The sequence below is a fragment of the Paralichthys olivaceus genome, chromosome 11, assembly GCF_024713975.1.
Source record: "Paralichthys olivaceus isolate ysfri-2021 chromosome 11, ASM2471397v2, whole genome shotgun sequence".
NCBI lineage: Eukaryota > Metazoa > Chordata > Actinopteri > Pleuronectiformes > Paralichthyidae > Paralichthys > Paralichthys olivaceus.
In genome coordinates this window covers 19,554,952-19,575,854 of record NC_091103.1, presented here as the reverse complement: position 1 = coordinate 19,575,854, position 20,903 = coordinate 19,554,952, and the positions used below count along the sequence as shown (strand labels likewise).

Sequence of the window (20,903 nt, the reverse complement as noted above, 5' to 3'; positions counted from 1 at the left end):
ACATGCTTCCCCCGGCCCACAGAGAAGAACTGTTCCACATCCTGAGGATGACGGGGCCTCTGGTAAGGACTGGAATGATACTATGTTGTGACTGTTTTACCCATGGTTGTGTGCTCCATGGGTGTACACACTAAGTTGATTTACACACTGTAAGATAGATGAGTGTTTTGTTTGAAATACCTGGAAACATAGACGTTGAGTGTGCGTTTTAAGAGGCAGCAGTGCTTTGGCTACAACCTGCCTAAGTGATGACAATATGGTGGCTCATTTGCAAAGAGAGCGATGCAAATTAACAGTAACTTGTGTTTAAGATAATTTACAATGCATTACCTGTAAGCCGGTTCCTCCATCAACTGCACCTCTGTCAATGTTTGTCTCTCCAGCTGCTCTCTCGAATCCTCAATTACCTCCTTCCATTTGTGGTTACTATGTTCTGTGGGCGTCTGGGAAATGAAGTGATGGCTGGCTATGGATTAGCTTCTGCTGTAAGTGGTCATCTTCTACACTGCACATCTGTGCGGAGACCAATATAGGAAAATCACAGGTGGAGATGTAATTTCCAGAGAGTTGTTGGAATAAAATGATGAAATATTACAACCATAACGCACCTTCCTCAGATAGCTTTTACAGCTCGCTCACAAACCTGATGATTTAATCAATATATAGCACATTTACTCTCATGAGTCATGGGAACATTAGTAAATCCTCAAGTGTACATAAAACCCATTTATGTATGTTTCATATGTTTCATTTCAGACTATTAATGTTACCACCGCAGCAACAGGATGTGGTCTGGGAAGAGCATGTGATACTTTGGTCGCTCAGGTTTGGAAAAAAACCCTTTGCCCTCTGAAATACTGCCCTGACCCTCAGTTTCACCAACACCGAGTGTTCATTACTCTCTTCCTTAAAAATGATTAACATTGTCTATGCGCTGTTGTGCAGATATTTGGTGGCAAGAACCTGCTGCGGGTGGGAGTGATTCTTCAGCGGGGAATCATCATCCTGCTGCTGTTCTGTCTGCCCTGCTGGGGTCTACTCATCAACGCCCAGGCAATCCTGTTATGTGTGGGCCAGGACCCTGGGGTGGCTAGGTATTGAACAGCACCGAACATGCATGCAAACCTATCCGGGCATTAGACAGACAGAGTCTGCATTCAAAATACTGATTAAATGACCTTTACCAGTTGTGTGTAACTGCTGTAGTCTTAGTCCACATACATTAACTTAACTTTGAGCTTGAACTGATGAGAGTGAACAGTGTATATTATCTTTTAAAGACATTTGCTTACCTTTAACTGGATCTGAATACAGTCTCTCGATTTCAGAATAGCACAGCTGTATATCACAGCCTTTCTTCCTGCGGTGCCGGTGAGTTTGGCCTCTCTTATACCTTTGTGTGCAAATTCAATGAAAGTCTTAATGATTCCTTGAAACCTTAATGTCAACGTATTTAATCTTTGTCTTGTAGGTGATGTTTCTCTATAAACTTCAGGTGTCTTATCTGCAGAACCAGGTGCACCACTTCTCTTATCGCACACCATCTAAATATGCCGTATTAATTAATGAAATTACATCCCTGAGAGAAGAGGTGTAAGTGGCACTCATTACATAATCTGCTGTTTGTGTACTCAGGGTATAATCTTGCCGCAAATGTACACTGCTGCTTTGGCAAACATAGCAAATGTGGTGACAAACTACGCCTTCCTCCACTGGCTGGATCTGGGAGTCAGGTGGGTGCACTCACACATTTCAATGCAAAGTTTTAAATCTACAGAAAGCCATGACTCACTGATATCACTGTGTGTGTGTTACAGTGGATCTGCTGCAGCAAACACACTCTCTCAGATTTACTCCTGTGTGTTTCTGTTTGCTTACGTTTGGTGGAAGAAGCTGCATGTGAACACATGGGGAGGTGAGGGTTGTGATATTTGTGGCCCCTCTGTTGCTGCCACACAGTTCATCCTCCATCTTTTTTTACACATTGTACAAATGAGTTTTTCTCTCCCCCTGCAGGCTGGTCTGTGGAATCACTACAGGAGTGGGGCTCCTACATGAAACTTGCCATTCCCAGTACACTCATGACTTGTTTTGAGTGGTGGATTTATGAGTTTGGAGGATTCTTTGCAGGTAAATCATATATTTGAGCTCATGCAGACATTAATTTAGAGTGAACTGAACCTGGTTTAAACTTTGAGTCATGGCTGTGATATTCTCTTTTTCTGTGATGATCAGGAATGCTGGGTGAAGAAGAGCTGGCAGCTCAACATGTTATGATAATGGTGGCATTCATAACCTACATGGTATTGTGTCTTACTGCACACCATTTTTGATCATATGATTTATAATTGTGGTCCTTTGGCATTACAATATCATTTTTATGTGTGTTTTGATGTTATTTTCACCACAATCATGAATCCCTAGTTCCCTCTTGGTATTCAAGCTGCAGCATGTGCCCGTGTGGGTAATGCCCTCGGAGCAGGAGACACTGCTCGAGCAATCCTCACCACCAAGATGTCGTTGGCACTTGCATGTCAGTTGTATACATAAATATTGTAAATACTGCAGTTGTGTCCAATGTTAAGAAATCAGTATTTGTCTTTGAAGTTGTCTGCAGTTCGACAGATTTCACAGCTCCTCTCTTTCAGGCAGCTTCGCTGTCGTTGAGGGTGTGGTGCTGGGCTCCACGAAAACAGTGATTGGCTTCATCTTCACCTCTGATGAGTGAGTCTTCACAGCTTCACACACACACACATACACACACACACACACATCTTACCGAGTGAAGACTACTGTTGCTGCAACTTCCATTTGATTGATTATTCCAGGAAGATCATAAATCTGGTCTCTCACTTGATGAACGCATACTGTTTCCTTCAGTTCTTTGATGGTCTTGTGGTGAGTCTACCAGCTTGTCTGTGCAGAACAAAATATATTTGTAGTGTGACACATCATATCAAACATGCAATGTGTTTTTTCTTCTCTCAGTGTGTGTGCAGTGGCATCCTCTTGGGCACGGGCAAACAGAACATAGCAGCTGTGGCTAATTTCATTGGATACTACTGCATTGGACTTCCTCTCGTTGTTACTCTAATGTTTGTTGCAAAGCTGAGAGTTTTGGGTAAATAAAGGGATGTTTAATCATATTCACACACGTTCAAGACAAAGAAAGGACTGCAAAGTAAGAGCAGGTTTTATAAGTGAAGCCTGCTGTGCACTCGACAGACTAATCCATATTTTTCCCTGCAGGGTTCTGGCTGGGACTACTCATTTGTGTCGTTTTACAATCCACCTTCTACATCATTGTCATCTTCAAGCTGAACTGGAGGAGGATGACAGAGAAGGTATATGCAGGGACTCAGCTGTTGAGAAACAATGAAAGAAATTGTTTCAATTCCACAGCGAGTGTTTGCTAAGACAGCTTTTTGTTACATGCATGCAGAAGGAGAAACGGACAAGTTTTGATATCTGCTTGTTTACAGGCAGTGAAACGAGCTGAGAAGAAGATGCACATGACATTATTAAGTGCAGCTGCCCTGTCCGATCCACATGGTAACAGCACTGCTGGCCAGACAGTGACTAATGGGAACGTAAGTGGCCTGTTGCTCTGAACACTATAGAACCAAATAGATTTTTATATCTTATTCCACACTGTTATAAATTAACTTCTTTTCTGTAGTTTCTTACTTATACACATTTTAATATCTTTCCTAAGGCCCTCTTTTGCTTGACTATGTTTCGGCCTCTGCACCAATGCTTGATAGATTGGATGTTTTGATTTTGTGATAAGATGAACCTTGAGAGTCTGCATTCTCACGAGGTTAATGGAGCATCCTGACATGAATTATAGTGTACTAGACCGTTATCTGTTTGGAAAAAGACTGAAATACATTTTTTGGTCTGCATTTGTGGTAGACTGTTCATCTCCTCTGTCAATAAACAGACAGCTGTAATAAACTCATATAAATAAGTACAACCAACTAAGAATATTTTAATCACAACTGTAAACACTGGATAGAAATTAATTGTGGTTGCAGTCCTCATGATTTAGCTAAATAAAAAAAACTTGAAATGATTTACTATTTATTTTCTAGTCAGTGGATGGCTACATGTCTTTGAGATCTGAGGGACATGACGGGAACACTGAGACACAAGGGGGACATGTGCTGCAGCAGAAGAACAAAGGTCGTCTCTCCACCACCCAGCTGGTGCTCAGACGAGGACTCACTATGTTTGCGATGGTTGGGCTTCTGGCTGTGGGAGCAAGTGTGCACTTCCTTGTGCCCTTACCAGAGACCCTGCCTGCAATTGCCAACTATACGATGGACTGGGTCAATACCACGTATAGTCCTGATCAAAACTTCTCCTCTGTGTTGTCCCAATAGAAGAGACAGTATCACCTCGAGAGCCTTGATCATGAAATCATTGAATTTATCTTTGAGTAAAGCTCAGGGCTTGACTGTGGCAGTTTGACTGAAAAGTAAAACGAAGGAATTGTCCAGCTGTAATGTTTTTGCTTTAAAAGATCAATTCATTGTTTGGATTATAATTTACCCCTCTAGGTTTTTTTTCTCATTATATTAAATTCACATCTACCTGTAATAAAGATAATGGTTCAACAGACTAGTTTAAAACCCATGTCTGGTCTTATGAGAGCATACAGCTGATGGAAATGTTTTGTAGACACGAGAAACAACTTTCCACCTAATTGAATTGGGAAAGTAATTCAGTTTTGTGGGTTGAATCATGTGCTTTTATCTTCAGTGGTGGTTTCACATTTAATGGCATATTAATGTGAAAGGTTCAGTGTGTAGAATGTAGTGATCTAGTGGTGAATTTTCATGTTGCAGCTGAATACCCCTCAACTCACCCTCCCTTCGTTTCATGTATTAATTGTTAAATAAAATATTTTAAATGATAAAAAATATTTTTTATCGAGTGAACACCTGGAGAAATTTTACTTCAGGGAATCTGTGGTGAATCTACCAATCTGTTTCTGTATCATACATTTCAATAATTTATCAAGCACAAATTATATGGGATTACCAATTTATATTTATAGGTGTGTTGTTCAGCAGAGATACAATGATTATGACTTATATTTCCAGAATAGTGGTGACCAGTTATTACAACATGAATTTGCGTCTAGACAGGCTTCTGATTGATTCCAGTGCTGATATTTATATTAGATTTTCTGCACTATCTCTCTCACTTGTTTCTGTGGAGTCATGCACTCCTGCTCGGACTTGAGCCAGGAGGAAAAGCAACAATCATTTCATTCATAAAGAAGTTAGTTGCATTCGGCTTTTTATAATTCATAAAGATTCACCTCTGCATACTAACCTCGACTGTCACTTTAGTCCAGTTCATTCTTATCAGGTAGAAAATCAGAAATGTGGATTGCAGGGACATGCATGTAAACAAGCCTGTTTGACTACACAGGCTGGTCTAAACAGTGCCTGCTGGACTGGCGCCCGTACATCCACTTGGCCGTGCCCGGCACGATCATGTTGTGCGTTGAGTGGTGGGCGTATGAAATTGGTTCTTTTCTGGCAGGTACTGTTACAGACACTTTGTAATTTGAATCACCTGAAGTGACTGAAGTGAAGTGAATCTAAAATCTAACAGCACTTTGTCATCAACAGGTCTGATCAGTGACGTGGAACTTGACGCTCAATCGGTCGTGTATGAGCTGGCAAATGTTGTATACCAGGTGATAAATACTGAATATACATCAAATTATTCTTGTGTGGAATCAATCACCTGTTCATGCAGTGCAACATCATATTAATGTAGCATTTCTTTTGTCTCTAGTTCCCATTGGGTTTTAGTGTAGCAGGCAGTGTAAGAGTTGGAAATGCTTTGGGAGCCGGACAAACAGAACAGGCCAAACTGTCTGCCAAGATGACAATTATCTGTGCAGGTCAGTGAACGCTTTAACAGAATTTAATTGTATTTACTAATATCCAGCTTAATTGTTGTTATACAAGAAACTGTTGAGTAACTAAAGAATTTATAGCACAAGTCTTGTGATTTTATGTGGCACATGTATAATGTTATCAAAGTTATCAAGCTGCTCCGGCTGTTTGACCTCAATTACTGTGAATAAAAGTTCATGTGTTTCAGAAAAGAAGTCAGTTCAACACAATCTGAAAGATGCAATTGGTTGATAATTGAGTCCGTTACTCTTCACCACAGGGTCAGTGTCTGTATGTTTGGCGATCCTCATCATGAGTCTGAAGAATCATATCTCTTATATTTTTACATTTGATGAGTGAGTATGTTTTTGTCACCACAATTCTCAATGTTTGTAAAAAATAATGTGTCACATAAACACATGACTAGCCGGTGTTATGTCAGGGGAAATAACGCGACTGTTACATATTAACTTGAGTTAAATTTTCCTGACAAGCGCACTCGTGCTTGTCATCATCAATCGAGAATAATGGAATTAATAGCAAATACTGAGAAAGTACTGAAGTGCACCATGTTCAAAAATATTATAAAACCTTAACTATAGAGTCAGACACCAAATTTCCACTGTTTTCTTCTTTACCGACAGACAAATCAGGTAAAGAGTGGCTGATTTCATATCTTTCTATGCTCCATGAAACAATTAATCAATTAGTAATTCAAATGAATCAATTCATTGATCTGTCTGTATCTTTACAAAGTTAATTATTTTTTACCTTAAACAATGTAAATACGATTAGAAATAACGGCCGTGAATCACTTAGAATATGAAAAATATACTGTTAAATTAAGTCTTTGTGTCATCTGGGGACAACACCCATATTTTTTTCGTATTGTTGTTTCTACCTTGAGGGGAATGATTTTAAATCTATTATAATACACCAGAATTTCAAGGAAACTGGAAAATGAAGAAATCTATCCTTTCTAACATCCAGTAGATAACAAGATAAGTTCATTAGACAGATCACAGACAGATGCTTAAAAGGAAGGAGCTGCCTTTGCATCTCCTGTGATAGACATGGGCGGGCTGATTAACAAGCTTTTCTGCTGTGGGTGGCTTCCCCTGGCCTACAGAGAGGAACTCTACCACGTTCTGAGGATGGCAGGGCCTCTGGTAAGGACCGGCACAGTTTACTTAGCTGTCTCTGTCTGTTAGGGACTGTGAGGGCTCGGGCTGCTCTTGCTGATTTGAACAACTGAAGATTTATGAAGGTATTTCTTTGCTAAAGAAAAGGTGAAGATGTCAGGAAAACAGACGTTCATGTCTGAGACTTACAAGTAAAAACCAATAAATTGGTGTTGGGAAGGTTTCAGAAAGTGGCAGCAACCCGCCAAAGAAATAACAGTGAGGTAGTTTAATTTGCCAAGACAGCCTGAGTGCCACGATAATTAATTGCAACTTGTGTTTGCTGGATTTTATGATCTCTGAGCTGGTTTTATAACATACTGAATCCATGTCGATGTTTGTCTCTCCAGCTGCTCTCTCAACTCCTCAATTACCTCCTTCCATTAGTGGTTACAATGTTCTGTGGGCGTCTGGGAAATGATGTGATGGCTGGCTTTGGGTTAGCCTCTGCTGTAAGTATGCTCCACTACTGTGGTGTGAAGGTTAACGTGAGGAAATGACAAGAGGAGGTGTAAATTTCATAGAGATGGTGTGGGGATTATAAAAATATTACCACTTTTGTCACTTCCCCAAGATAGCTTTTTACAGTTTTACGTTTACGTCAAACTAATTTAAGTATCTTTAATCTTCATTTCAGACTATTAATATCACCACTGTAGCAACAGGATATGGACTGGCCTTGGCATGTGATACTTTGGTGTCTCAGGTCTGGAAATCCATTTTGAGAATGTTTTTTTTTAAATCTTTTTCAACCAAGCTTTGACTCCCCTCCTTGAAAATGTTAATATCTACAGACATTTGGTGGCAAGAACCTGCTGCGGGTGGGAGTGATCCTTCAGCGGGGAATCATCATCCTGCTGCTGTTCTGTCTGCCCTGCTGGGGTCTGCTCATCAACGCCCGGCCGATCCTGTTGTGTGTGGGCCAGGACCCTGAGGTGGCCAGGTTAGAAATGAAGACATCATCCTCTGAACAAAGATTATCTCTGCATTCAAATCACAGATTCACTGAATCATGTTGGCATATCACAGTCTGTATTCCAAATATTGACCCACTGACCTCTACTAAATCAATTGATATCTTAATTTAGTAGCAGTCTAAATTCTGCTCCAGTATTTTAATCAATTATCATCTTCTGTCTGTCCAGGGGAAAGTAATCCTTCACTTGTGACTCTCTCTCAAGTTTCTCGGTTGTTTTTTTTCCTCACCCTTGTTTTTAAGGTTTAGGTTTTTAAGGCATATGAGGCAAACTTTGATTTGTGAATATGGGCTATACAAATACAATTTGACTTGACATCTATAGTGTATATATATATATATATGTATATATATATATATATATATATATATATATATATATATATATATGCATATACATACTATTTGCATTATTAGATTTTGATGAATAAGAGACAAAATCAGTTGATAAAAGCTGAAGCCTGTATGTTGTTTATCTTGTCTTTAATTTTAACTGAATACAGCGTATTGATTTCAGAATAGCCCAGCTGTATATTACATCCTTCCTTTATGCTGTACCTGTGAGTGCCGACTCGTCTCTCATCTTTATGCAACATTCCAACTCATATTCAGTTATTATTCTTTCTGCAAAATAAATAATTCCATCTTTTACAATCATTTCTGTGCAGGCAATGTTTCTGCATCATCTTCAGGCTTCTTATCTCCAGAACCAGGTGCATTGATGTCCTTTACTAATTCTGTGCTTATGCTGTATCATCTTATTTCGGTATTGATGAGAAAGCTTTAAGTGGAAGTATTCACATTGCCTGGTGTTTGTGTTCTCAGGGTATAATAATGCCACAAATGTACGCTGCTGCTTTGGCAAACATAGCAAATGTGGTGACAAACTACATCTTTGTTTATTGGCTGGATCTTGGAGTCAGGTGGGTGCACTCACACATTTCAATGCAAAGTTTTAAATCTACAGAAAGCCATGACTCACTGATATCACTGTGTGTGTGTTACAGTGGATCTGCTGCAGCCAACACACTCTCTCAGATTTACTCCTGTGTGTTTCTGTTTGCTTACGTTTGGTGGAAGAAGCTGCATGTGAACACATGGGGAGGTGAGTGACAGTTATATTTCAATCAATCAAATTTTATTTGTATAGCCCATATGAGTAGATCACAATTTTTCTCATAGGGCTTAACAAGGTGCGTCATCCTCTGTTCTTAACCCTCAAAAAGAGGAAGAAAACTACAAAACCGCTATTAACGGGATTAAAAACAGAAACCTCTGAGAGACACATGTGAGGATGCCTCTCCCAGGACGGCCAGAAGTGCAACAGATGCAACATGAAACTGAGAGTAACACTGATTAGAAGAAACACTTTGTAACATAATGATAAAAATAGTCAATTTTTAAAGTATTTATACATAAGAAAATGTCTGATAGAGATGAAGGGAGCAGCAATGATAAATTAATTAAGGGGTTATTCTCAGTAATGGTAGGATATGTGAGTAGGCGTATTGTTGTCATCATAGTCCATGATCAGCTCGTGGACACTGGTTGTTTTCTCTCTGTATACATGAGTAAGTCTGTCTCTCCCCCTGCAGGCTGGTCTGTGGAATCACTGCAGGAATGGGGCTCCTTTATGAAACTGGCCATACCCAGTGCACTGATGAAATGCTTTGAGTGGTGGATTTATGACTTGGGGGGATTCTTTGCAGGTAAACCATTTCTTTTAATTTATATTTCATAGAAACAGATTAAAATGTTGAGTCATGGCTGTGATTCCCTCTTTGTCTCAGGAATGCTGGGTGAAGATGAGCTGGCAGCTCAACATGTGATAACAATGGTGGCATTCATAACCTACATGGTAACTACTACTACTTCAACAGATTCTGCAGTCAGAGTGCCACATTCTCAAATTAAAACTGTTTTCATGTCATGTTTGTTTTTCACCCTCAGTCAGATTCACTGAACTTATGAGCACTATCAATAGAAAAATGCTTTTTCATGCTTTAACAATAAATTGTGAATCCATAGTTCCCACTGGGTATTCAAGCTGCAGCATGTGCCCGTGTGGGTAATGCTCTCGGTGCAGGAGACAGTGCCAGGGCTATTCTCACCAGCAAGGTTTCCCTCACTCTTGCAGGTCATTTTTTTTCTCACTGTTATTTCATTGTTATTACATATTTATTTATTCTGTCCTCAAGATGAAAATTCTTATATTTTTGTTGCATATTTATTTTTCAAATATACATTGTAATCTATGTTTTCATCTAGTTATTATTGTTATATCTTTTGATACTAACTTAACAACCTATCTTTGCTACCAAAGAGTTTCCCTGTCATTTTTTTTCGATTACACTTATATAATAACAATAATTATAAACATCTTGAATCTAGTTTGTTTTGTTTCCCTGCTGTTTGACAGATTTCACAGCTTCTCTCTTTCAGGCAGCATCGCAGTCGTTGAGGGTCTGGTGCTTTATTCCACTAAATCAATGATTGGCTTCATCTTCACCTCTGATGAGTGAGTCTCCAAAGTAACTAACACTCGCTCACTTTACTGTGACTGTTCAAGTGCTGGTGCTGCATACATAGATTTAGCATGATAAACAGATCTTAATTATAATCCTGATTCCAGAAAGATCATAAATCTGGTCTCCCACCTGATGAACGCGTACTGTTTCCTTCAGTTCTTTGACAGCCTTTTGGTGAGTCTCAAATGTTTCTATTCCCACATCTATCAAAAGCATGTGAATTGAGTTAAATATGAAATGCTCATTTATCCAAACTTATCCAAATCAGTGTGACAGCGCATCATAATCAGAGATATTTTCCATTTACATCCTAGTGTGTGTGCAGTGGCATCTTCTTGGGCGCGGGAAAACAAAAGATACCAGCTGTGGCTAATCTCATTGGATACTACTGCATTGGACTTTCACTTGGTGTTACTCTAATGTTTGTTGCAAAGCTGGGAAGTTTGGGTAATTGCATGAAGTGACCTTCTTTTTTAATAAAACATACCACTTTTTTTAATGTAGTCTGCTGTTTACGTAACAGACTAATCTATCTTTTTCTCTGCAGGGTTTTGGCTGGGGCTGCTCGTCTGTCTCGTTTTACAATCCACCATCTACATCATTGTCATCTTCAAGATGAACTGGGAGAAGATGACAGAGGAGGTACTGAACGCAGGGATACTGAATTTGGACTGTGAGAACATGAGGAAAACTGATTTATTCTCTGCTTGTTTTCAGACGGTGATTCGAGCTCAGAAAAACACTCAAGTGACATTATTCAGGAAAACTGTGGATTTAGACACCGCGGGTGACAACACTGCTTGCAACGTAAGTAACTAAAAGTGTTTGGTCTCTGTATGATCTTACATAATGAAGTCATGGAGAATATAATTTTTTCTTCCAGCCATTGCATGGTGACATGTCTGTGAGATCTGAGGGACATGATGGGAACATTGAGGCACAAGGGGGACATGTGCTGCAGCAGAATAACAGAGGTCGTCTCTCCACCACCCAGCTGGTGCTCAGACGAGGCCTCACTATGCTTGCAGCGGTTGGGTTTCTGGCTGTGGGAGCGACTGTGCACTTCCTTGTGCCCTTACCAGAGACTCTTTCCTCAGAGGCTAATGTTACTTTGGACTGGATCAATACTACGTACACTCCTGATCAAATTTTCTCCACCGTGTTGCTCCAAAATGAAGAGTCAGACTCACTTTGAGAGTTTAAATTTACCACAATGTTTCTGTTTATTGTTATTAACACACAGGTTGTCAAACCCTCTTTGGTTTGACTCATTCTCTTTTGGCTTGGAGATGATTTCGCTTTCTTTGTTCTCTCTACTCTCTGCTCATTTTCACATCTGCCACTCTTCTGGCCTGCTCTGACATCCTGCGATGCAAACATCTGCATCACACTGAGCTGGTGGCTGACGAGTTGCTCCGCTGAGCTCAACAGACTTTACTTGTGTTCATGTCACCAGGTTGGTGATCAGTAGGTTCAACATGATCCCAGCAACTAAGATGAAAAGCATGATAGCCAGAGTCAAGCCTCTTCGCAGAACCGCAGCCCGGTGACTCAGCTTCGTCTTCATGTCAACCAGCTCGATCGTGTCTGTTTGATCATAGGAGTACGTTTGATCATCTGGCTGCTGACCTGCACAAACACACACACACAAATGTCACACTATCATTTCAGCTTGGACTTTAAAATGATCAAACTCTATCTAACATTTTTGTGAAAAATGTGATATTTGCATAAAACTGTTCATTGACAGTGTAAAATAAACCATTTTAAATTATAACCCTTTTTTAAAAATCTTTGCACAGTTTACTGTTTATAAATTATTTAAGCCAGCTAAATTGCTCATGTCAAATACACAGCATATGCTCACACTTGTTAGCAATACCAAATGGTATCATTTGTAATACAGCTTTGAGTATACATATATTTAATTTGTGTTCCTAAGCAGAGATATAATGACAAGGACTATATATTCTAGCTCAAGAATAGTGGTGACCAATTAATACAACATGAATTTGCATCTAAACAGACAATATACAATTGTTACGTTTCTCTCTCACTTGTTTCTGTGTAGCTCTCATGCACTCCTGCTCGGACTTGAGCCTGGAGGAAAAACAACAATCTTTTTATTCATAAAGATGTTTGATGCATTGGGCTTTTTATAATTTACCTCTGCATACTAACCTCAACTGTCACTTTAGTCCAGTTCATTCTTATCAGGTAGAAAATCAGAAATGTGCATTGCAGGGACACGCATATAATCAAGCCTGTCCACAGACCTATGAAATAAATGAGGGGCTTGAAAAGAGTAGCAAACAAGTGGTGATGCCATGGTGAGGTCATACTTAGAAAAAACAAAACAGTAAGGAGGACCAGTCAACAATATTTTACAAAACAGCAGAAGGCTAAACAACATCTCTGCTGTAATCTTACCCTTGATTCCTAATTTGGCTGCAAACATCAGTGACACTCCGACCGGGAAACCAACGCCATAAAATCCCAAAACGTTGCAGATAGCCCCAACTCTCTGTTTACCAGTTCCTCGTATAACACCACCAAAGGCAGCCTAGTCACAAAAAACATAAATATACAAGTGGTTAGACTTGCCAAACACGCCGTAGTCTTTGTCAAGATCTTGACGTAATGGTAGAAATAAACTTACGGCAACTGCATCCAGGAAAATGAATGGCGCATAGAAAGATAAGACATCAGCGACTCTTTCCCTGATTTGTCTGTTGGCAGAGAAGAAAACTGTGGAAATTTTGTGTCTGACTCTGTACACTCTAAAAAATGATTCATAGGGTTAGTAAACTGCCCTTAAAATAAAGATGTTTTTCTACATAAAAAGTTACGTTTGTTACATGAACATGTTTTCGTCAGTTGACAACTTATTGTAAGATGTTGGACAGAATTAATATCAAGAGCAAGGTGTTAACTTATTTGTTTACCACTTTTGAATATATATTTCTGTGTTCACTTAACTGCAGGGAAATATTTAGTTAGCCCAACTTGTCTTCATAGTGAGTTTCAACTACTGTATGTATTTTTTCAAAAATAAGTACGCGCCCAAATTTGCCCGGGCACATTCTACTGCAGATACCTCTATCACAAGAAGAGAAAGGAGGAAGAGAAACGGGAGTTTTAATATTTGAATATCATAGGGGCAAGTAACTATCTTTGTTTGTGTTATTCATAACTGCTAACTGCATCTGCACACAGTGCAAGATATTATTGTTTTTTATGCAGCACTTAAGTTAAATTATGAATTTCATTTAGAAAACTCCTATAGGCCTTCTTAGCTAGCTAACATTAATGCTGTCTCTTTTTGTCACTTGGTTTTGTTTTATGGAGGAAGACATATTACATGGCTCTGAACTTGTGTAGTGTTAGTTTTGCCACTGCAAAGGTAAGAGAATAAGTGTTTTACTGAATTTTAAGTTAAAGCTGGCACTGGTAGTTAAGCCATGTTAACGTGGAAAAATCCCATTGGCTTTTTGAGATAGAACCAGGGCGATGCTAACATTCGCAAAGCCTACAAAAGTATGTTATCCACTCTGTGGATGTGCAGTTGCAAAATATTTTGTCTTGTTCACAGGATAATTCTGTAGAAAGAAGGAGAGAGGATATTATTCGTTATCTGGTGGCGTTTCTCAGAGAAAGGGAGGAGGACCTCTTCAAAGAGCACTTGGTAAGAAACACCAACGATCAAACAGTCCACTGTACTTTGTGTTGCTCTTGTTTTTAAATATGATGACTTAAAACACTAAAATATTATCTGTCCTACTTGTACCAGAGAGCCTGGGCCTTGCAAATGGGGCTGATATACACGCTCCAACTTCGCTAATCAAAAGAACTGATCAAAACATTTGAGGTATTTCAAAAGATATTCCTTGGACTAGATAGTTTGAAAGCAAACCCAAAGGTAATGTCATAGACTGCTGTCTTAAAAAACGATCACAAGGAAACATTGCACTGTGGTGTTGTTTAAAACAAACTGTTTTCTGCTCAGGCAATAACGGTGAAAGGTCATGTCACGTTATTTCCCCTGACAAGACACCGGCTAGTCATGTGTTTATGTGACACATTATTTTTTACAAACATTGAGAATTGTGGTGACAAAAACATACTCACTCATCAAATGTAAAAATATAAGAGATATGATTCTTCAGACTCATGATGAGGATCGCCAAACATACAGACACTGACCCTGTGGTGAAGAGTAACGGACTCAATTATCAACCATTTGCATCTTTCAGATTGTGTTGAACTGACTTCTTTTCTGAAACACATGAACTTTTATTCACAGTAAATGAGGTCAAACAGCCGGAGCAGCTTGATAACTTTGATAACATTATACAAGCGCCAAGTAAAAAAGTTTCTTGTATAACAACAATTAAGCTGGATATTAGTAAATACAATTAAATTCTGTTAAAGCGTTCACTGACCTGCACAGATAATTGTCATCTTGGCAGACAGTTTGGCCTGTTCTGTTTGTCCGGCTCCCAAAGCATTTCCAACTCTTACACTGCCTGCTACACTAAAACCCAATGGGAACTAGAGACAAAAGAAATGCTACATTAATATGATGTTGCACTGCATGAACAGGTGATTGATTCCACACAAGAATAATTTGATGTATATTCAGTATTTATCACCTGGTATACAACATTTGCCAGCTCATACACGACCGATTGAGCGTCAAGTTCCACGTCACTGATCAGACCTGTTGATGACAAAGTGCTGTTAGATTTTAGATTCACTTCACTTCAGTCACTTCAGGTGATTCAAATTACAAAGTGTCTGTAACAGTACCTGCCAGAAAAGAACCAATTTCATACGCCCACCACTCAACGCACAACATGATCGTGCCGGGCACGGCCAAGTGGATGTACGGGCGCCAGTCCAGCAGGCACTGTTTAGACCAGCCTGTGTAGTCAAACAATAAATCAATTAGTAACTCAAATTCATCAATTCATCAGTCGGTCTGTATCTTTACAAAGCTGACTATCTTTACTTCAAACAATGTTAATAAGTTGTGAAATAACTCATAAAACACTTGGAATATGAAAAATATACTGTTAAATGAAGTCTTTGTGTCATATCTTAGAACAACGACCATATTTTTTTAATCACATTGTTCTTTCTATGTTCATACTCATGATTTTAAGTCTATCATACACCACAATTTCAAAGAAAAACTGGAAAATTAAGAAATTAAGAGCAAACAAAAATGAACTACTATTATTCTATTTAAATTTTTGCCTTCGGCGTGTGAAAAATGGAAAATTGCAATAATTTTTCTCCACGAACAGGTTCTCCTTGTAAAAAACAGAAATTTCAACACATTCGAGGTTTTCCCTCCAAGTTAAACGACAACACAAAACCTTCACCATGTTGTGTTTTAGATATTTCTTATGAACATAGTATCTTTCACCTTAAACTGTCAAAAAAGCGTTGAAAACATATCTTATGGTCTGTTTTCTGATCACCATGAACTACAGACTTGTTACTACAGCTCTAAATATTTTCAAAACCCTCTTCCATTTCTTACCAGAAATATTTTTAGATATTTTTTGCTTCCTGAGCAGCAGCTTTATTCTGTTCCTCTGAGTTTTCGTCCTGGCTTTAATAACTCATTAATACACATGCTGAGGGAACCACTGGAGCCTCTTATTATATGCAGGATCACTATCTGCCAATGCAAATGTACCCACCTGCCCAGGTGGCCTTATGAAGGCCTTGCCACATAATGTAAGCATAGAGAAGTCCAGCCATGAGGAACTGGGAGATAGAGTTGGCGAAAGCAGAGCCGCTGTAAAAAGAGTATTACATGGTGTGAAGCTAGTCAAGTGACGCTATCAGTGCTGATGATAATGAATGAGTCAAGTTCAAGGAATGATACTCACGCTACACCCATATTGAATACATAGAGAACAATGTAGTTGATGAGAGCGTTAAGGAGATTGACCACAAAGCCTGTGATGACCTGTGGCCATATGATGCCCTGAAGGAAAAGTACTACATATGAGTCGCACAATGACACAAAGTGAGACCCTAAGATGGCTGTCAGACTACCTTAATGGTTTTCTCCAACTGTGTCTTCCTCCCATCACCAGACAGAAGATGTATAATTTAACAAATCCTTGATACATCCTGATGCCTTTGGGGCTGAACCATTTTATTTTAACTATTAAAGAGAACGTTGTTACGTTGTCAGGAACATTGCTGTTGTGAGATGTTAGAATTTACTGGACAACGGCTTCATTTAACAAATCAGAAAACACAAAACCAATCAAACATGTGCTCCAAATGGAGGCTTGTGGTTTTGCACACATGTATTCTAAGGTCCTTGACATGGAAACGTCCAGGCAGCCCACAGTTCATTACCATCTGAATTGAGAAAGTATAAATCTCTAATGTCACATCAGTCCTGCCTGTGGAGCCACAGTGAGGCAAAATGAATCGAGGGCTGACAAATAGAATTCTTGCTGTATACGTGATATCATAGACTCTGTGACCTCTTTCATATAGTCATGGAAGGCAAATAGACAACTGTATTGTTTCAGGTCATTGAGGATCTCCAGGAGTCGTATGTACTACTCCTCTAGATACCATGACCTGGATGACTGAGACTCAGACAAGCTCATGAAGGAGATATTTACTGTAGAATAATAACAGACTTACCTGGTTTTGTAGATATCTGATTTCTAATGCATACATAAATGTAGCCTGAAAATAAAAAGAATAAAGATATTCATAATTAATGAGAAATCAATAAAAGAAACATTATACAACTAACTCGGCAGAGTTATTATTATTGGTGGAATTCAGATTTCCAATTCACCTGAGCTGTATGTCGGTGAGCGGTAAAAACCCAAACAGAGACGTGGACAGCAAGTGAAGTGTGTACTGCACTGTCAGTGTGCAATAAATTCACCTTTTTAATAGCAATTTATGACAGACACCTCTAAATAGGCCATACATCTATTTATAAGCATGTTGAGATGAAGTGTTCAAGTTTTAAAATACTTTAAAATTCATTAAATTATCCTGGAGCCAAGTTCTGGAAGCAGTCTTCTCTAGTGCAGTATTTTTCCAAAGGTAATTAAATAAGTCCATTTGTTTGTCAATGTGAAACCAGTTAGTTCAGAGTTTGGGACTGATAAGCATTTTAAATATTTAACATTAGTCATCTGGTGACATTTATGACATATATGTTAAAGGTCCAGTGTGTAAGAATTAGGTGAAAGGGAACTATTGGCAGAAATTGAATGTAGAATAATCCTCATGATGTTTTCATTTCATCGAGATTGTAGTTTTCTTTACCCCAGAAAAGGCCACATTATATTTAAATACTTTATATTTACATGGAGGGGGGTCCTCTCTATAGAGGCCGCCATGTTTTTTACATTACTCCAGACTGGACAAACTAAACACCTTTTGAGTTTTTATGACAACTGAAGCTACCACAGGTTATTTTTCATGTTTGGAAGGAGAGGGTGAGGTGAGGGGTGTTCAGCTGCAACATGCAACTTCAACACTAGTTATCACAAAATTCTACACACTGAACCTTTAATCAATGTGGACTGATCTTTTTAAAATAACACAAGTATGAACATAATTAGACACACTTACAGGAAGTGCTGGCATGAAAATTTTGACATACAGCTGCGCCAACCTAGAGAGACATGGTATCCATCAAATTCAAGTAGAAATAACAAGCAGTGGGGAAGGTAGTGTATTTTGAGACTATCTGACCTGGCCACCTCCGGTTCCTGTCTGACTGCCAGCAGAATGAGCTCCGTGTTGATGAGGAGCGCCCAGCAGGGGAAACATGCCAGAATCAAAATGAGGATGGCCCGCTGCAGAATGACCCCGACTCTCAGGAGGTTATGACTCCCAAAGGTCTAAACCCAGAGAGAAGGAGTATATTATTATGATCATTATTATTATTTTAATCATTCTCTTAAATTATACACTTGTGACAATACTTAATGATAAATACTGTATGAGCCAGGTTGTCAGAGTCTTACCTGAGAAATCAGTGTATCACATGCCGATGACATACCAGATCCTATGGATATACCTGTCACATTGATAACCTGAAGATTTAACACAAACAGTGGTTGGTTGTTTTCTGTTGCTCTGTTGGTTAAACGTTCACTGTGAAAACTAGGGCAGGGCGATACAACCAAAAATGTTATTGAGATAAAAATGTTCAAAACAGTCGTTATGAATAATTATCACAATAAATGTCACATTATTATTTCTGTGAAGTTTAAAGGTCCAGCGCGTAGAATTAGGTGAAAGGGATCTATTGGCAGAAATTGAATATAAAATAATCACAGTTCTGTTTTCACTAGTGTTTCATCTCATTGTACAAATTGTTGTTTTCTTTAATCTAGAATGGGCCATTTAGATTTAAATACTTAATATTTACATCAGGAGAGGGTCCTCCTTATGGAGGCCGCGATGATTATTACTGTCGTCCAAACTGGACAAACTAAACACCTTTTTATCACAATTAAAGACTACCACAGGCTCTCTCTCATGTTTGGAAGGGGAGAGTGAGGTGAGGGGTATTCAGCTGCAACATGAAACTTCACCACTCTTCACTACATTCTACACACTGAACCTTTAAAGTGCTTGATATAGGGCTAAACATTTTATAAACTTGGGGTAGGATGATTATTGTTAAAGCTCCTGACAGGGCTTGGAAAATAAATAACCGATATATATATATATATATATATATATATATATATATATATATATATATATATTGAACTATTGTTATATAGCTATTGCCAAAAATTACAATACAATAATAAATGGTATTATTTTATTGCCCAGCCCTGGTGAGAACATCATTACAGGTTATCTTATTGTACTTACTGCAATGGCCAAAGTCACTCCTGCCAGTTCTATCCTCCCCAGATGACCACAGAAGACCGTGCTGACAAAACCCACCAAAAACACCATGACCTGGGACAGAATCTGCACGCAACAAAAAAAAGGATGACTTTATCTGTTTCAATTACATAGCAAATTGCAATGTACTGTAACTTTATCCCACAGGTTCAATGTAAAGGGTCACATATCATTTGAATACATCAAATAACTACAGAGGGATCTGATTCAATAAAGTTAAACTTAAATATAAGTGTATGTATGTATAAGTTTAACTTTAAATCACTCATAAGTTATTTGATATAGAAAACTCAAATTAAATGTGACCATGTGATAAAGTTACATAATTTAAAATACATTAATCAAACATAATGTGTGTGATGTGAATGAAGTCAAAACGAAAGGAAATTAGCTGGAATCTTCATTATTGATTATTATTATTCCTACATAACATTATGACTGATTTGATTCGACAGTGACTGTAAACTGAGTGTGGAGCACTTACCACTGGTCCGGTCAGTTTACACAGCTCTGTTATTTCTGTTCTGACACCGACAGGAACCAAGGTGCGGATCCGCCTCACGACGCGTTCAGTCCGGGAGGAGATACTGGAACTCAGGCCGCTGGTCTCCATGATTGTGCGGCTACAAGTCGTTCAACGTCCCCGATTCACATCCTTCACCTTCAGTTTGCTCAAGACCTGCGGTGCGTGTGTGTATATGAATAATGTTGTCACGTGCAATCAGCGGCAGTCACTTGCTTCCTGTCATCGTGACGTAATGGCTTTAATGTTTTTTACCTCGAGGCATATTTTTTTATTTTATTATACTATCATGTTATCTTTACTTCTCGGAGGTATTCATTTTGTTCTTTGCTGTTGTGACGTTTGCGTCTTAACATTTTTTCAAAGGGGAAACAAAGTCAGAGAACGACAGTCAAAGGTCAAGTGAAGCCAATGCATAAGAAGTGTCAGGAAATAGGAAATAAAAAACCCAACTTCCCAATATTTGAATTCAAAAACTATATTGGAACTTTAAAAATCTTGGAAAATAACGAAAGTTAAAAAACTATCCAATTACACAACAATTCTCCCCAATTTCATATGCATAGGCTACTATTGAGCCCGACAGGTTATATTGTTGTTTCTTGTGTGCACAAGATAAACCAACAACACCCTTTATCGCGATTTTTAATATAAGATATTACAAAAAAAAATGTTTACATAAATAAATAAATTCACAAAACCAGTAATAATATAATTTGTTTACAAAGTATGTTACAGAGCACCTAAGTCTGGACAGTTGAAAAATGTTTTTTACACTTAGCACAGTAACTTGTGCACACAGGATTTTAACCTGTTCACACACAATTAATATCCTGTTTGGACAGAAGA

At 38.6% G+C, this 20,903-nt stretch overlaps 3 protein-coding genes across 3 annotated transcripts; 2 read left to right on the top strand and 1 right to left on the bottom strand.

The window, feature by feature from the left end:
- Positions 1 to 2: 2 nt before the first annotated feature.
- LOC109630338 (multidrug and toxin extrusion protein 1-like) lies at positions 3 to 2,728 on the top strand. The gene is made up of 11 exons (XM_069534696.1): positions 3 to 62; positions 384 to 485; positions 946 to 1,094; positions 1,329 to 1,371; positions 1,472 to 1,516; positions 1,636 to 1,733; positions 1,818 to 1,915; positions 2,017 to 2,130; positions 2,236 to 2,303; positions 2,425 to 2,533; positions 2,649 to 2,728. The coding sequence occupies exons 1-11, from the start codon at positions 3 to 5 to the stop codon at positions 2,726 to 2,728; spliced, it is 966 nt and encodes a 321-aa protein (XP_069390797.1).
- A 4,137-nt stretch (positions 2,729 to 6,865) lies between these two features.
- Positions 6,866 to 12,378, top strand: LOC109630052 (multidrug and toxin extrusion protein 1-like). Its single transcript, XM_020088062.2, has 17 exons — positions 6,866 to 7,087; positions 7,450 to 7,551; positions 7,737 to 7,805; positions 7,894 to 8,042; positions 8,593 to 8,635; positions 8,744 to 8,788; positions 8,901 to 8,998; positions 9,083 to 9,180; positions 9,671 to 9,784; positions 9,866 to 9,933; positions 10,104 to 10,212; positions 10,518 to 10,593; positions 10,708 to 10,777; positions 10,918 to 11,050; positions 11,151 to 11,245; positions 11,321 to 11,410; positions 11,487 to 12,378. The coding sequence occupies exons 1-17, from the start codon at positions 6,992 to 6,994 to the stop codon at positions 11,796 to 11,798; spliced, it is 1,767 nt and encodes a 588-aa protein (XP_019943621.2). The 5' UTR covers positions 6,866 to 6,991; the 3' UTR covers positions 11,799 to 12,378.
- Positions 11,802 to 20,255, bottom strand: slc47a3 (solute carrier family 47 member 3). The gene is made up of 17 exons (XM_069534054.1): positions 20,016 to 20,255; positions 19,496 to 19,597; positions 18,634 to 18,702; positions 18,359 to 18,507; positions 18,236 to 18,278; positions 17,285 to 17,329; positions 16,507 to 16,604; positions 16,315 to 16,412; positions 15,413 to 15,526; positions 15,256 to 15,323; positions 15,046 to 15,154; positions 14,732 to 14,807; positions 13,263 to 13,332; positions 13,034 to 13,166; positions 12,785 to 12,879; positions 12,661 to 12,703; positions 11,802 to 12,232 (listed from the first exon to the last, which is right to left on the bottom strand). Exons 1-17 carry the CDS (start codon positions 20,142 to 20,144, stop codon positions 12,048 to 12,050), a joined length of 1,626 nt encoding a protein of 541 aa, XP_069390155.1. The 5' UTR covers positions 20,145 to 20,255; the 3' UTR covers positions 11,802 to 12,047.
- Between the last annotated feature and the right edge of the window lie 648 nt (positions 20,256 to 20,903).

What these genes read in the sequence shown, in the direction of transcription:
- LOC109630338 (XM_069534696.1), top strand. Translation starts at nt 3, where the DNA reads ATGCTTCCCCCGGCCCACAGAGAAGAACTGTTCCACATCCTGAGGATG. An exon ending in TGGCTGGATCTGGGAGTCAG is followed by an intron (nt 1,734 to 1,817) that starts GTGGGTGCACTC and finishes TGTGTGTTACAG; the next exon opens with TGGATCTGCTGCAGCAAACA. An exon ending in TGGCATTCATAACCTACATG is followed by an intron (nt 2,304 to 2,424) that starts GTATTGTGTCTT and finishes ATGAATCCCTAG; the next exon opens with TTCCCTCTTGGTATTCAAGC.
- slc47a3 (XM_069534054.1), bottom strand. Translation starts at nt 20,144, where the DNA reads ATGGAGACCAGCGGCCTGAGTTCCAGTATCTCCTCCCGGACTGAACGC. An exon ending in TGGCAAATGTTGTATACCAG is followed by an intron (nt 15,155 to 15,255) that starts GTGATAAATACT and finishes TTTTGTCTCTAG; the next exon opens with TTCCCATTGGGTTTTAGTGT. An exon ending in GATGACAATTATCTGTGCAG is followed by an intron (nt 14,808 to 15,045) that starts GTCAGTGAACGC and finishes TCTTCACCACAG; the next exon opens with GGTCAGTGTCTGTATGTTTG.
- LOC109630052 (XM_020088062.2), top strand. Translation starts at nt 6,992, where the DNA reads ATGGGCGGGCTGATTAACAAGCTTTTCTGCTGTGGGTGGCTTCCCCTG. An exon ending in TGAGGATGGCAGGGCCTCTG is followed by an intron (nt 7,088 to 7,449) that starts GTAAGGACCGGC and finishes TTGTCTCTCCAG; the next exon opens with CTGCTCTCTCAACTCCTCAA. An exon ending in GTGATACTTTGGTGTCTCAG is followed by an intron (nt 7,806 to 7,893) that starts GTCTGGAAATCC and finishes TAATATCTACAG; the next exon opens with ACATTTGGTGGCAAGAACCT.